The sequence below is a fragment of the Photinus pyralis genome, unplaced genomic scaffold (assembly GCF_008802855.1).
Source record: "Photinus pyralis isolate 1611_PpyrPB1 unplaced genomic scaffold, Ppyr1.3 Ppyr1.4_LG2, whole genome shotgun sequence".
Lineage (NCBI taxonomy): Eukaryota > Metazoa > Arthropoda > Insecta > Coleoptera > Lampyridae > Photinus > Photinus pyralis.
The window spans coordinates 15,129,198-15,144,681 of record NW_022170403.1 but is presented as its reverse complement, the minus strand read 5'-3'; the positions used below and the strand labels follow the sequence as shown (position 1 = coordinate 15,144,681).

At 37.2% G+C, this 15,484-nt stretch overlaps 2 protein-coding genes and 1 non-coding gene across 4 annotated transcripts; 2 read left to right on the top strand and 1 right to left on the bottom strand.

Moving 5' to 3' along the window:
* The first annotated feature begins 221 nt into the window (after positions 1 to 221).
* Trnak-uuu lies at positions 222 to 294 on the top strand. The gene has a single exon. It is a non-coding gene; the product is annotated as a tRNA-Lys (tRNA).
* A 106-nt stretch (positions 295 to 400) lies between these two features.
* Positions 401 to 9,761, top strand: LOC116163380 (insulin-degrading enzyme). 2 transcript variants are annotated; one of them, XM_031477278.1, is made up of 18 exons: positions 401 to 584; positions 876 to 1,072; positions 1,122 to 1,499; positions 1,551 to 1,673; positions 1,724 to 1,926; positions 5,922 to 6,122; positions 6,173 to 6,310; positions 6,357 to 6,460; positions 6,514 to 6,616; positions 6,727 to 6,822; positions 6,870 to 6,979; positions 7,990 to 8,134; positions 8,183 to 8,293; positions 8,338 to 8,458; positions 8,506 to 8,867; positions 8,917 to 9,051; positions 9,106 to 9,315; positions 9,361 to 9,761. In XM_031477278.1, exons 1-18 carry the CDS (start codon positions 502 to 504, stop codon positions 9,577 to 9,579), a joined length of 3,039 nt encoding a protein of 1,012 aa, XP_031333138.1. In that variant the 5' UTR covers positions 401 to 501; the 3' UTR covers positions 9,580 to 9,761. The 2 variants fall into 2 exon arrangements, with proteins under 2 accessions (XP_031333138.1, XP_031333137.1); XM_031477277.1 differs by lacking the exon at positions 401 to 584 and adding an exon at positions 617 to 822.
* Positions 2,132 to 3,376, bottom strand: LOC116163381 (probable histone-lysine N-methyltransferase set-23). The gene has a single exon (XM_031477279.1). The coding sequence runs from the start codon at positions 3,312 to 3,314 to the stop codon at positions 2,514 to 2,516; it is 801 nt and encodes a 266-aa protein (XP_031333139.1). The 5' UTR covers positions 3,315 to 3,376; the 3' UTR covers positions 2,132 to 2,513.
* Positions 9,762 to 15,484: the final 5,723 nt, after the last annotated feature.

Genomic DNA, 15,484 nt, shown 5'->3' with positions numbered 1-15,484 from the left:
CAAATAAGTAAGTATTTTCGATATCCAATCGCACTTTTTAGTTATTTTTGCTTATTATAGTCAGAATATATTTCGCAAAAAAATTTATTTTTTGTTGACCGGTGTTATTAGTTTAAATAAATCTCGCTCTTTAATCATTTTCAATACCAATGTTCCTCCCCTTTACTCATTTTAAAACTTTTCGTTTTTTCTGCTCATAACATACACACAGTTTCAAGCGAGCCCGGGTAGCTCAGTCGGTAGAGCATTGGACTTTTAATCCAAGGGTCCAGGGTTCAAGTCCCTGCTCGGGCGATACCTTTTTTTTAATTTACGCATCAACATAATATACCGTCGATTCGATATTATTTATATAAACAGTGAATGAGACTACCTACATTTTACTCATAAGTCATAAATAACCAAGCGCAAGGGCGTTTCACCAAAAGCTAACGTAAACCGGTCGCCGGGTCGCCGTAGTTTGAGGGTTGATACTGAAACCGAAATGTCGCATAAATAAACATGAAAAAAATATTGAGATTTGGTCTTTTCATGTGCTTTCCTCCAGCAGCTTATTACGGTTACATTTTAATTGAAAATAAAAGGTAATTGCACTATGAGCACCTCCGTTCCGTTTCGCACTAACCACAGCACGAGTGGAGTGTCTTACTCTTATTAATTATCCAACTTATAATCTTATTACGTGTAAACACGTTTTTGACATTTTTTCGTTCATTTCTCTGTTTGTACTTGAATGTATTTTATAAGGTGCAGACGTCTCATTTTTAAATTACCATTAAGTACAAATCAATCCCTATCACAGCAAGGGAGAGACTTAGTTAGGTTAGGTTTCAATGTGTACTATTCTAAATTACTGATCTTTTTATAATCTGTAGATCCCATTATTTAGCACGAAAGGATATTAAAACCATGACTACCTCAGCATCAGTGTTAAAACGTTACGATAACATCACCAAGTCCGCAGAAGACAAACGGTTATACAGGGGGTTGGAGTTATCAAACCGTATGAAAGTATTACTTGTGAGTGATCATACCACCGATAAATCAGCAGCAGCGTTGGACGTTAACGTTGGTAAGTGGAGTTTTGTTTTGTAATTTAAACAGCAGAAGAAGATTTCTAGGTTATCTGAGCGATCCAGATTACTTACCTGGTCTTGCTCATTTTTGTGAGCACATGCTGTTTCTGGGCACCGAGAAGTATCCAAACGAGAATGACTACAGCAAATTTTTAAGTGAGCATGGAGGTGGAAGTAATGCTGCCACATATCCGGATCATACCGTTTATTACTTTGACATTGTTCCCGAACATTTGAAAGGTGCTTTAGATAGATTTTCTCAATTTTTCATTGCACCTCTTTTCACCGAAACCGCTACTGAACGTGAATTAAATGCTGTGAATTCCGAACACGAGAAAAATATTCCAAGCGACTTATGGAGGCTGGATCAATTGGATAAGTCGACTTGTAATCCCAATCACCCATTCCATAAGTTTGGAACAGGTGGGGAACACTTTATTAGAAATGTTCAAAAATAAAGGCCACCTTTTGTAGGAAATAAAGATACGCTTTGTCACATTCCAAAGGAGAAAGGGATAAATGTGCGCACTGAGCTGTTGAAATTTCACGAGTTATGGTATTCCTCCAACATTATGGCTTTGGCCATTCTCGGCAAAGGTAAGCGGAGTAATACATTCTGATTCTATAATTAAGTACTTTCTTTTCAGAGAGTTTGGATGAATTGGAAGAAATTGTGGTAGGCCTTTTTTCTCCAGTTAAGGATAAAAATGCGGAAGCGCCAAAGTGGCCCGAACATCCGTTTACACCTGATCAGTTTAGGACTTGTGCTTACATAGTTCCTATAAAGGACGTACGAAATTTGAACATAGTGTTTCCATCGGTTGACTTACATCCTTACTATAAATCAGCCGTAAGTTTGAATTTTATTATGGTTTGGGATTTCCTGGAAAAAGAAATAGTAAAGAATTTAAAGTATTTCTCACAAGTTTGTGGATTTATTAATACAGTATATCCCGAGAGGTGTGGTTCACTATACCTATAGTTTTTCATTTTTCGAGAAAAAGTTTATAAAAAGTCCTTGTTCCAAGTATTTTCCTTGAAAATGTAGGGTTTTCCAATAAATTGAAAAACCTGTTTGGTAACATCAAATATTAACAAATCACGTAAGCACAGCACCAGAGCACTTTGCAAGATAAGTTTTCCAGGCAAGAATGATAAAGACAATTAATTTAGAAAAATATCCCAATAATTCCAACTGTAGATCTGTTCCGCTGCCCCCTGTATCTTTGGGTAATACTAAATGACCTTAGCACACTTAAGGCCCATATAGTATCGCAGATGCGCTAAACATGGAACTTTTCTTATTAAATACTATTCTATTGGCTTGTCCTTATGGATTGACAATGAATATTTGTTTCATTAACAGTGCCAACATTGCTTGAAAATTCTATACTCTGCTATACTATAAATGTATAAAAACACTGTGAAATCTGAACTTTAATTATAATTACAAAGAGGGATATATTGTCTGCAATTTTTACTTCCACATAAGCACTTAACTCTTGCCATTTTCCCATCTTCATTTTGATTGCTGTCCCTTCCATAATCGAATGTAATTTCTGCACCAGCCTGAATGTCATCCTTTGCAAAAATACACAATTTCGGAATAACAGTATTGACCCGAACAGTCAAGAGCTCAGAGTTTGGATCACAACTGTGGTTTATATACCTGCCTATATTACCAAAAGTGGAAGGATCAATGAACATCTTCATACATACTCTTCCAAAATGCTCAATGACACCAAAAATGTAATTCATCCTTTTAGATTTCTCGTTTTGGTCATGTCTCCTCATTGCGTCGGTTTCATTTATAATTTCACCTGCGTACTCACAAACAAAACTGCCCTTTTTAATGCGTTTTAATGTGATTAAACCCAAACCTTTACATTGGCCATTCACTGTGTCGCATAACTTTATTTCTAAGTCAGCACGTGGACCAAATTGTACAAGTTTGTGGTTGCAAAATTGTGTACATTTACAGTTCTTGTTACATTCGTATACTGGTTTTGCGGTGTCGGAGCATATAATTGTAGCATCGTGAAGATGTTCGGTATCGGTTTTGTAATGGGCACCGCTTCTCAGAATGCAGAAACATTGATTTTCAATTGTGCATATGGTCTTGCATACGCAACCTTCACTAAACTGCTCCTCAAAGGCGTCGTGGGTGTTTGCACTTGGAATATTCTCAGGTATGTAGAAGATTTTCGAATCGACGTGATTGTAATCATCAACAAGCATTTTTTGTAGCTCTTTTAGTTAAATTCTCCTTTCTAACCTCAAAATAGTCAAAATGTGATTTACCATTACCATAGAATATATTAAATTTTGTGTATGTGTGTACAGTGGTGTAACGTAAGGGCGGAAGGGGGGAATAATAATTGGTCCCTAATTTTAGTGTCATTTCAGTACGGATACCCCATTGGAACAGCTGGTCAAAGAAGTTCTTTTCTCAGTAAATGAGAAAGCGCCAAAAAAGGGAAAATTCAGTTTTTGAGGAAAAGCAATGATTGTAGCCAATGAACTTTATTTCTAGTCTCTGTAATGAACCTTTTTCCCTTTTCGTCATTCTGACGCTTTAGACCTCAATCACACACACAAATTCTTCCTTTGTGTGGTTCCAATGCTGTAAGTTTTGCCGTATTACTTTATTGTTTCTGAGGCTCTCCCTATCATTAGTGTTAAATGGGTTAAATTAGAGAAAAGTGCTATTTTTTGAAGTACAATTTACGAATGTTTCAAAAAACAATATTTTGACTATTAAATCTATAAACAATATTTATATGCGGAAATGCGAATCTCATTATCCAGAGAACAATTAGTTGCCATTTATCCTTTCACAAAAAAATAAGATTTAAATTTTTTTAATCACAATAATATTGGCCTTGGCACTGAATGTGTAATGACGCTTATTTTGCGCTCTTTTCAACAATGTTATCATAATCATCATCAATGAAACATACAGGGTGATTCCTATAGTACCTGCCACCGTTTGGGAGCGTGTAGGTGGTGCGTAGGGGAGTATTTTGATATAGGACACTTGGGGTCGGAAATCTAAAATAAGGGTGCCAGAGCCAAATTTACCTTCTGGAATTTCGCGCCTGTAGGTAGGCAACCCAACCGGCCGGCGGTGCACACGGAGCGATCTCAGGCGGCGATGTGTGGCTGACACTTGATCAGAATTTTGTTTAAACCCACGAAATCCCGTCTGCAACGACGCGTATCAAGTGAATAAACACTATGGCACGTTTTACTAACACGGAATACGCGGACATGCACTTCATGTACGGATTGGCAAATGGTAACGCACGAGCTGCACGACGAGCGTACGCTGAGCGGTATCCAAACCGTCAGTTACCCTGCAGACAGGTCTTTCAAGAAGTTCACTTCCGACTGTGCGAGACAGGGCAATTGCAGGTAAGCTGACGGAGGCTTAACTTTACACACAGATTCGTGATGCACATCGATACTTGGGTCATTTAAGCACCCATTTCGAAAAGTTTGTTTGTTTACACCGACCTCCTCCTATTTCGCAGCCCACTAGCGCCCGTGATCGCGATCGCCCGTTGGTAAATGCCTTAGAGGAGGATGTGTTGGAACGTTTCGAGGCAAACCCGCGTACTAGCACTCGACTTGTAGCAGATCAGGTGGGTTGTAGTCAACACACAGTGTGGAACATCGCCAACAACAACAACTTACACCCCTATAAGTTTAAGAAAGTGCAAGAGTTACGGCCGGGTGACCATGAAAGGAGGCTGGAATTCTGCAACTTAGTCGTCCAGGAGGAAGAAGCTAATCCGAACTTTCTGAGGAGCGTGCTAGTTACTGACGAGAAAGGATTCTCAAGAGAGGGGACCTTCAATCCTCGTAACAGCCACTACTGGGCGGAGCACAATCCTCATGAAACGTTTACGCGAGGATACCAGGACAAGTTTTCTTTAAACGTTTGGGCTGGCATCCTGGGGGACAACCTACTGGGGCCTTACATCCTCCCTCCGCGTCTAAATGCCCATAATTACCTGATTTTCCTGCGCGAGGTGCTACCAGAACTTTTAATGGATGTTCCAGTGAACTTGTACTGGGACCACTGGTTCCAGCACGATGGGTGCCCTGCTCACTACGCGCGGCAGGTGAGGGAACACTTGGACCAAACCTATCCGGATCGGCCGTGGAGGTGCGGTGGAGTGGCCGCCCGCTCGCCCGACATCACCCCATTAGATTTTTACTTGTGGGACATAGGAGTCTTCACGCGAGTTCGAGGGGAGTGGTTGGCTAGATGTAGGAAGTGCATTGAGAACAACGGTGGCCACGTTGAACACTTGTAAACGTTATTGCTTTTGACTGTCGTTTTCCCTCCTTCCCTCCCATGTCGCTTCCTCGCGCTAACTCGCTCTGCATCGCTCCGCGCGAAACGTCGGTCGGTTGGGTTGCCTACATACAGGCGTGAAATTCCAGAAGATAAATTTGGTTCTGGCGCCCTTATTTTGGATTTCCGACCCCAAGTGTCCTATATGAAAAGACTTCCCCTAGGCACCCCCTATACGCTCCCAAACGGTGGCAGTATACTATAGGAATCACCCTGTATATTAAAGTGTAATTCATTATTAATGTAAATTTTAAGTAAAAAATGTTGATTGTTGAACAAGGGTAAAACCTGAGTAGGTAATTTGATTTAGGCCTACTATGATGTGTACGAAATGAAAGACACGAACCCACGTAGATTGAGAAAAATTGGTTTTTATTCAATTTTGTATTTGTGGGTTCGTTCGCACTTTGAATATTGTATTTCCATTCAGGCGGAGACAGGTGTCTTGCTCTACAGTAATTTATATGATTTGTTCTTTTTAGCCCGGTAATTATATAAGCCATTTGGTAGGTCATGAGGGTCCAGGTAGCTTATTATCTGCACTTAAAGCAAGAGGCTGGTCCAATAGTTTGGTGGCTGGAAGTAGAACGGCACCAAGAGGTATTGGATTTTTTGGTATTTCTGTTGACCTAACGGAAGAGGGCATGTTTCATATTAATGACATTGTGAAATTAGTGTTCCAAGTAAGTTTAGCTGTAGCTGTTGATTGTTAATTGACTCTTTGAAAACTTAGTACTTGGAAATGCTCAAAGTCAATGGCCCCCTCCAATGGATACAGGAAGAGCAAAAGCGTATATCGTCAATGATTTTTAGGTTTAAAGACAAAGAGTCTCCACGATCGTACATTGCTGGCCATGTACATTACTTACATGTAAGTTATCTGTGGTGATTTACAGCCATTTATTGTAATCTTGTAGGAATATCCTTTAGAAGAAGTTTTATCCTCTCACTATTTGCTATCGGAATGGAATCCGGATATGGTAAACAAAATCTTAAGTGATTTTACTCCAGAGAATGTAAGGTGAGGGTTCCATAGTCAAGTTATTTCTCCTTAATTCTAGATTTTTTTAATAGAGTAGGCGTAATTGCGAAACAATTTGCAAACGAGGTTAATTTAAAGGAGCCGTGGTATGGTACTGAGTACAAACTGCAAAACATACCAACAGAAGTGTTAGAAGTAAGGAAAACTATACTGATCCAAAATTGATATTTTAAGTTGTTGTTTCCATCTCAAATTAATTTGGCAAGGTCTGATCATTTTCCACATAATAAAAAAAATGTTTTTAGGACTGGAAGAATTGTGGAGAATGTCCGGAATTACGTATTCCGGATAAAAATGATTTTGTTGCTACTAACTTTGATTTATATCCGTTTGATAAAGAGGTAACGCTTTTAGCTCTTAGCAAACACCTTTGAAATTGTTATTTTAGTTAAACGATCATCCCGTAATAATTCAAGACACTGCTTTAACAAGAATTTGGTTTAAACAAGATGATAAGTACTTACTACCAAAGGCTAACATTATGTTTGATTTTGTAAGGTGAGTATAGTGCTAGCTAATTTTATGTGGGATCTACATTGAAAATATGAATTTGGGATTTTCATAAGGATCTCTCTCTGTACAGTGCAGGTTCTATAGAATACAGAACTTTCAAGTAAGTACGCCCGGACAATTGAGGTAGAGCCACATCTCTTTCAAAACTTTTCAACAGTCTAGTAAAGTCATTAGACTGATACGCTGACACAACTAACGGATCCAACAAGATTGGATGATATAATTTCGGTGTTCACTGCCCTTTTAATTGCCCTCTATTGTTTTGTTTCTTTCAAGTTGACGTCTATCATCTAGATTTTGGATAAGCATTTCCAAAACAAAATATAAAGTAATAATTTTTCACCAGTTAGTTCTTCAGACCCGAAAATCCATTTCATAGTATACACATTCGATTCATTTTTATGAGGAGTCCTTGTAGTTACAATTTCGTTGAATATCTTAGTAAATAACAAAGTTCGGGTGCGCTTGCGCCGAAACGGAAACTTATCCGACATTCTTTTTCGCCTACCCTACGTGTTTAACCATATTAAATTAAAAAAAAACGCAAATGTGTGTTGGGATCTCTCGGACGGATGGACGCAAGCATAAACTGTATTTAAATAAAAAAAAGATGTAGCCCTTAAATACCGTAGTACCATTACTATCAGAAATCATATAATTTTCAATTCAAATTCATGAGCAATGAAGTATTTCCAAGAAAATTTTGGTGATAGGTTGTTCTTTGAAAACAAACCAAGTATAGAAAATGTTTTATTTGGGAGCTATGAACTGTCCCTAAAAGTTCCAAAATACGGGTTTCTGAATGGTGCGTTTTCCCCAACGGGAAAAATAGCTATTGCAGTGCGTTTTCCCCAACGGGAAAAATAGCTATTGCAGACAGACGGCCAATTTTCTCACATCTACAGCACCCAGAGAGTTTCATGTGTATAAAATTTAGAATAACTGTAATGTGGTCTGACTTTCTAAAAGCTAAAGTAAATAATTTATATTTTCAGCCCTTTGGCCTACTTAGATCCATTAAATTGTAATCTAACTCATATGTTTGTGCAACTATTTCGAGACGCCCTCAGTGAATACGTATATGCAGCTGAGCTTGCCGGCTTGAAATGGGAATTGTCGAATACGAAGTACGGCCTTATTGTAAGTAGCATCGAAAATCTAGGGTCACATTTTGAATTCTATTTTTAGCTAGTTCTAGGTGGTTACAACGAAAAACAGCACATACTACTAGGTAAAATCATAGAAAAATTAACGAATTTTAAGGTTGATCCTAAGCGGTTTGAAATATTTAAGGAAAATGTAGGTTTTCATTTCTTTATGCACTTTGTAATCGATTCTTTTAGTATATAAGAACACTTAAAAATTTTGCTGCAGAGCAACCCTACCAACATGCAGTGTATTATTTAACAGTATTGTTGACCGAGCATTCATGGACAAAACGAGAGTTGCTCGCGGCAACAGAAGGTTAATTCCCTTAATAATGAAGAGTTATGATAGTGTGTTTGTTGTAGAGCTTACAATAGAGAAATTGGAAGAGTTTATACCACAGATGCTTTCAAAAATGCACATCGAATGTTTGGTGCATGGCAATGCGAATAGAAAGAAAGCATTGGAAATGGTTAACATTGTTGAGAATCGTTTTGCAGAACTTATTAATACAACGCCGCTTCTACCGCGACAATTGCTGTTAAATCGTGAGCTTCAGCTGGAGGATAGCTGTGATTATTTATATAGCGTCGACAATGACATACATAAGTCCTCGTGTGTGGAAGTTTACTACCAATGTGGCTTACAAAATACAGAAAGTAATATTCTTCTGGAATTATTCGGTCAAATCATTCAAGAACCCTGTTTTGATGTGTTACGCACAAAAGTAAATAATCTTCAATCTTATCGCAATAATTAATTGTTTTATATTTTAGGAACAATTAGGTTACATAGTATTCAGCGGTATTAGAAAAGCTAATGGTGTCCAAGGTTTACGTGTTATTGTGCAGTCTGATAAGCATCCATCAATTGTTGATGGTCGAATAGAAGAATTTCTACATGGCATGCTTGTAAGTGGTTTCATTAAAAGTTACATGCTGGATTGAATTTTTAACTTTCCATAGGAACATTTACAAAACATGAAAAATGAAGAGTTTATGCGACACAAGGACGCATTAGCTGCCCATCGTTTAGAAAAACCCAAACAACTGACTGCTCAAACTGCCCTCTATTGGTCAGAGATTACTGCACAACAGTATCATTTTGCGAGAGCCGAAGTTGAAGTGGCTTACTTGCGAACAGTAACAAAAGAAGATCTCATTAACTTTTATGAGGTAAGTCGATTTCGTTTGAAGGAAAGATGAATTTAATTCCTTCAGACGCTGTTAAAAAATGGTGCTCAAGAACGGAAGAAGCTCGCTGTTCATGTGCTATCTAAAGCAGAAGGAGGTGCTGGCACATTAAAAGAAATAGATGTAAAGGAGCCAACCCAAACTGTTATACAAGATGTTACAATATTTAAAAGTAGTCATGGAATGTATCCCTTAGTACAACCGTATATTAATATAACTCGTAAGGGTAAAAAGTGCAAACTTTGATTTTAAAAGTCTTTAGTATTTCGTATTTTACTATTTAAGAAAAATGTTTATATTCTCAGTGTTACACAGTAAAAAGGTACTAATTTCAACTGCAAGCAATTAGAAATAGCTCGGCATTTTTGTGTCAATCAGGCAAAACTTTATAAACTTGTAATTTTGGTTGTATTAAATTTTAAATGTAAGAATGGTATTTTTGTTCTAATATTTTCATCGTGCTATATCTGAAAACATGCTCGATTAGTTATAAGACGGTTACATACACAATGACAGCAGTACCAGGTTTGTTACACTTTAGTATATGTCAGGTTGATAGTCATCAATAGCTGAGTTCATTGGAGATTAGAACTGAAATATTGATGGTGTAAGTACAATTCTACGTACACACAAAAGTAAAATGAAGGTTAATAACTTACTAGTTTTTAGTAATTTGAGTCGTCTATTTTTTCGCCCCTCACCTGCAGTCGACTGTATGGATTCTTCTAGAGCTGTGGTAGATCTGGCTTTGGCGCCTGCTATTAGTTATATTGCGATTTAAAATGACGGAAAAGAGAAAAATTGTTTTTTAGATGTTTATCTGTCTGTCTAAAAGGTTTCATTAAGTCTAGGTCTACCTGCAATGTAAATGCATCATCTCGTGGTACTTTTCTGGAAGTATTCCCATAAGTATGGTTTCTTCTCTAGGAATCTTCAGGAGATGGTTGTGTAGTTTTCCAAGAAAATTGGGTACCTATTTTGTAATAGGTGACAGGTGACAGTAAATAATGGATAGTGACGGAAATGCATAATATGGTAATCATAGCACTGATCTTATAAAAGATCGTATTTTTACCTTTCAGGAAATGTTTTTTTCTACAATCGATATCCAAAGTAGACATTTGCGCTCTGACAACGCAAACGTCATCTTTTTCGAGGAATGTCACTTTATAAGCGACTTAATAAAAACAAGGCTCGGCAAGCTCTCCCAATTGTTAACTATAAATCAAATATGTGAAAAATTAAAATTTTTCGAAATATGCGAAATGCTCGATTGTAGAAACAATCTTGTGTGTAATTCGAGCGCAAATTGATTGTCGATTTCAATCGACAATATATCATTTTGCGCTCTTAATACACAAATAGCTAAATCCTCTTCGAATTCACTGTCAGACATGTTGTTGACTATAAATACCAGATGATGAATCTAGCGTTGGTATGTATATGGTGTATATAAACCATAGGTTATGGTCGGTACATCGTGTCGCTGCCGCGACGCTTTGGTGGGACAAGGGCTGAACCGCCACTAATTTAATGGGTTGCTGTCGAGTCGCCTTTGGAAGTTCAAGTTAAATATACGATTTTCGATGTAAACAAAAATTTCAAAGGCGACTTGACAGTAACTCATTTTTGATCGCATAGTATATACTTTAACAACTGTTCAAACTTGCTGTCGAGTCACCTTTGGAATTTTTGTTTACACGAGAACTTCCAAAGGCGACTCGACAGCAACTCATTTCTGCACGTTACATAGATTATTTTCACTTTTTGGAATTGCGGGGTGCTATTACACATACCGTGTGAGTATGACACTCAGCTACATAGGAGAACGTCACTGGTCTAGTCTGTCTATTCTTTTCATTGAAAGTGAATTTACATAATCAGTGACCTTAAATGAAGAAAATGGCAACATGAAAGAAAGGCATCGTAATTTGTATTTTCATTTTGTGTTTTGTGCTAGACTACACTTTGGCGGCCGGAAGTGTGCGCAATCGACGGTTGTGTGATGTGTTTCAGCGCGCTGGTGGAGTTAAATCCGGCCAACACACGATCAAAAACATTGAAATGGATTGCATTGCAATTGCATTGCACATGCATGCCATGTACGATAGTAGAAAATGAATAGGTTTAAAATTGTAATAGCCGTAAAATACAATTAGCGGCAATTTCAACTTTTTTACACACACTTCCCGTTCACATCTACTGTTCGTTATTTTTGTCAGAATTAAATGTACCTATAAAGGGTTGTCATTGGTGTTAAAAAGGGTTAAACACCATTAAATTATAGTAATAGAACTTTAATATCCAAAATTTCGTAGAGCGTAAAAAAAAGTTGTGAAAATTGGGTTTATTTAGAACAATCAACGAATACATCGTATTACAAATAAGTCGATATCAATATGCCAAACAAGGTAAAATTTAGTCATTGCTCACTAATTTTAAAGGTTACGCGGGTCAACGATAAATATTTTCCCGAGTAATTTCTTTTTCAGAACTTCGCCCTTATGGAATATAACGTAAGAGCGGTTATTTTTTAAATTGGTGAAACCAGGTATGGCCTTCGGAGATTATTTCCAATATATAAACTTATTTCCAAATAATTCAGTTTTGCGCGGTTCCTGGTGTGGATAGTGGTGGTCAGTGCCGGATTTAGGGTTTCTGCCGCTGTGGGCAAACATTTTTTGCCGCTCTTGACATATCACTATATCACCATTATTACAAGGTGGGAAAAGTAAGGCATATTCATTGGCTATATTTGCAATGCAATGAATGTACTAACAGATTTTATTTTTGCTTCATTTCATTTACCGATTCACCGTTTACCTAAAAAATTTGAACGCATTTTAATTTTTCTGTTTTCCTCCAAATTTGCCGCCCTTACAATTTTGCCGCTGTGGGCAATTGCCCACGTTTGCCCCTTATATAAATACGGCACTGGTGGTGGCGTCGTTCCTAGTGCGTTCCTAGATGGAGAGGTGGCGTCTTCCCGATGGAGACGTAGCTGACCAAAGTTGCCACAGGTAACTCAAAAAATTAAATTCATCCCGAAAATCAAAATTCAATGTTGTTACAGCAATAAACGTAAAGATCCAAAATCAGATATTTTTGACCATGTTGATTTAAATATATACCTACTTACGTTTAATGCGGTATACTCGATATACTCTGTACAGTTTTTAACTCTTAATTTAAATTTTGCTTAGATGAAATTTCTCGTCCTTTTTATAAATACTAGATTAGAGTACAGATATACCTACCTATACTGTATTCATTTTAAGAAGGTAGTGGTAGAAAGCATAGGGAAGCTTTGACCTTCAGTGTGATTGGTTAAAACACGAGTCAGTATTACGCTGAAACATAAAAGTGTGGCGAATTTTGCAAGCTGGTAGTTTCTGTTGCCATCTAAACTGTTGGAAGTGTCATTAACTGTTAATGTCAAAGATTTATTTCTGTTTGCAGTGCTGGATATGTCTACTTTACAATAATTTGGTGCCGTTTTATATTTTTCCTGTGTGTGCTTATCTTCAAACACAGCGCCATCTACTACCTTCTTATAATGAATGCAGTATACAGTTAAATATGTGATTTGAGCATGAGTCATAGTAGCCGTGTGCTAGGATCCTTAAAGAGTAAGTAGGTACTCTGAGGTAGTATCAATTTCAGAACTTTGTAGAGACATTTGATTTGGATTTTTTCTCGCAAACTAGGAATTTATTTTTCCTCGTATTCTTATAACCTTTCCATTCAAGTATTCTCGAATACACATGTAGTCCGAGCGCTGGTAGACATTTTTGGGGATGTATTTGAGGCACGCTGAAAACTTGTCCACCACTTCTCCAATAATACCCAAACACAGAAATGCAGACCTGGCTGAGGAGTAGCGGGGCTAACACTTTGCCAGGCGCCTTCAAAGTTTGAGAGAAATAATGTATAGGTACACTTGAAATCAGGAGTCTCTGGCTCTGTGTCATTGATTTGTGGATCAATTTCACACATAATACGCTAAAACGCTGTTACAACTATCAAGTGTGCGGAAAAAAAACTTGTATGAAATTGATTCACAAATCAATGACGCAGGGCCAAGGGACTCCTGATTTGAAGTGTATTTTATCCTTCATGGTACTCTAATGAAAGGTCTCAACGAAAGGAATTAATTTCTACCAACCAGCGCTCGTCCTCGACCTCTTATCGTGATCGGGTAACAAGAGTTGTGCACAATTTATACTTGTTTAATTTTTATAGAACAAAAGACAACCCTTAAATTGAAAATTGATAGTCTTTTTTTTTAGTCAATCTCATAGTGTGTATATTTCGCACAAATATCGCAAAAAACGGGGTATTTTAATTTTGTGTTTTCAGTGTTTGGGTGTAGGTACTCTATATTGGGCGCAATAGGTACGATATTTTGCACATCAAATTGGCAAAAATCCTACAAAAATATACATATTGTTAGGATCTAATTAATCAATAATGAAACTGGAAATGTCACCCCCATATTATTGTACTTCTTCATAGTACGGCAGTTATCTCAATCTTCGTCGTCATATGTGACTGGTCTAGCTGTACCAGGAGGTTTTTTTAATTATTATCTAATGTTCCTCCGAATGAGGCGACACTATAAATAACTGAACTGTTTTTTTATTTCTTTGGAAGTTTGATCGAGTTTCAAACAATGCATAGGTAATTGTACCACTTAAATGCTGAAAAACAAAGTAATATGACCTATACTTACAGATCGCATGGCACGAGTTCAAGCATTTTTATCTCGACGTGTATAGTTAATAACCAAACCCGGCATTCGGCAACGTCTAAATATGATGCGGAGGACGAATTTAGTTTCAGCTGAAGATAATTTGACGTATCCGAAAACAAAAGATCAAGTGCGAGGTTAATGCATAACACTTTTTATCACTCGCCTAATTAGTCGAGGAAATAAACGTTTTGATCTGATACTTTTTTCAAAAAGATTCGATTAACTTGAAATTTTGACAGTAGGTATAGGGAATAAGTCAAAGTATAAATAGTATATTAAGATACAAGTGTATAATCAAGTCTTTAAAGCACGCGCAACAAGTTTAAGGGCACGACGCAAAGCGGAGTGCCTTTAACGTTGCAAGTGCTTTAAAGACCAATTATACACGTGTATCTTATAGTATTTTTTATTATACCTGCAGTATAATTTAAAAATAGGAAATTCAATGAAATCATATTGACGTTCGTTATACTCGAATACATGTCTAATTAAGTGGGCTGGGTGTTCGTAATTTCACGATTGCCATGGAAATGTCACTTGACGTTTGCTGATAAAAATCGTCGTCTTTGTGAATAAAACGATTTCCGTTGAAAAAGATAATACACCGTCCATTAAATCGCTTGTTGTAAAATCTAAACACAAACGTTGGTAGGTGTAAAATCTCAATCCAGTAAAGCCTATTATCAAGCATATGAAAAGTTGTTTCCATGGATGAATAGGAAGTTACTTACGAATAAAGTCTTAAATGCATCGATAATGCTGGCATATATGAAGGAAATGTCAAAGGTATTTAAATCTTCTATCTTTTCGTGCATTCATTCAAAACTTCACTTATTGCTGGGACTAAAAAGTGGAACAGATTTGGAAGCATACCCTCAATTACGCGCGTTTGTAAAAGCTTCAACCAAAGGATAGGTACAAGCCAAAGAAATGTTCTGCATTTACAGAAAGCGACTTAGGAAGATTTTTTATTTCACCCAGATGACAGTTTCAAAAGTCATATTTGAAGTATCGTTACTTAGCAACTTTAAAGCACGTGTGTTTTAAAGGCTTTTTTTCGCACGCATTTGAGTGTTTAAAACGGATATTGTGATTCAGGTATAATAAAAAATCTATACCTATCATATGCCAAAGGGCGGTTTCACCCTGGCGACGGCGGTTGCCACCCTATCTCTGGGGTTGAATTTTTTAAATTATAATTTTACCACCGAAATGGATATAAAAATTAATTTTTTGTACACCGTGGACTAAATCAACGTGTTTTGTCATTCATTTAAGGGACTAAAGTGCAATTTTTTCTCAAACGCGACGCGGGACTAAAAGTGACAGTACACACTGAATTGTCAAACACAATTTAATGGTTACCTGTATTGCACATATTTATTCTTGCACCATATT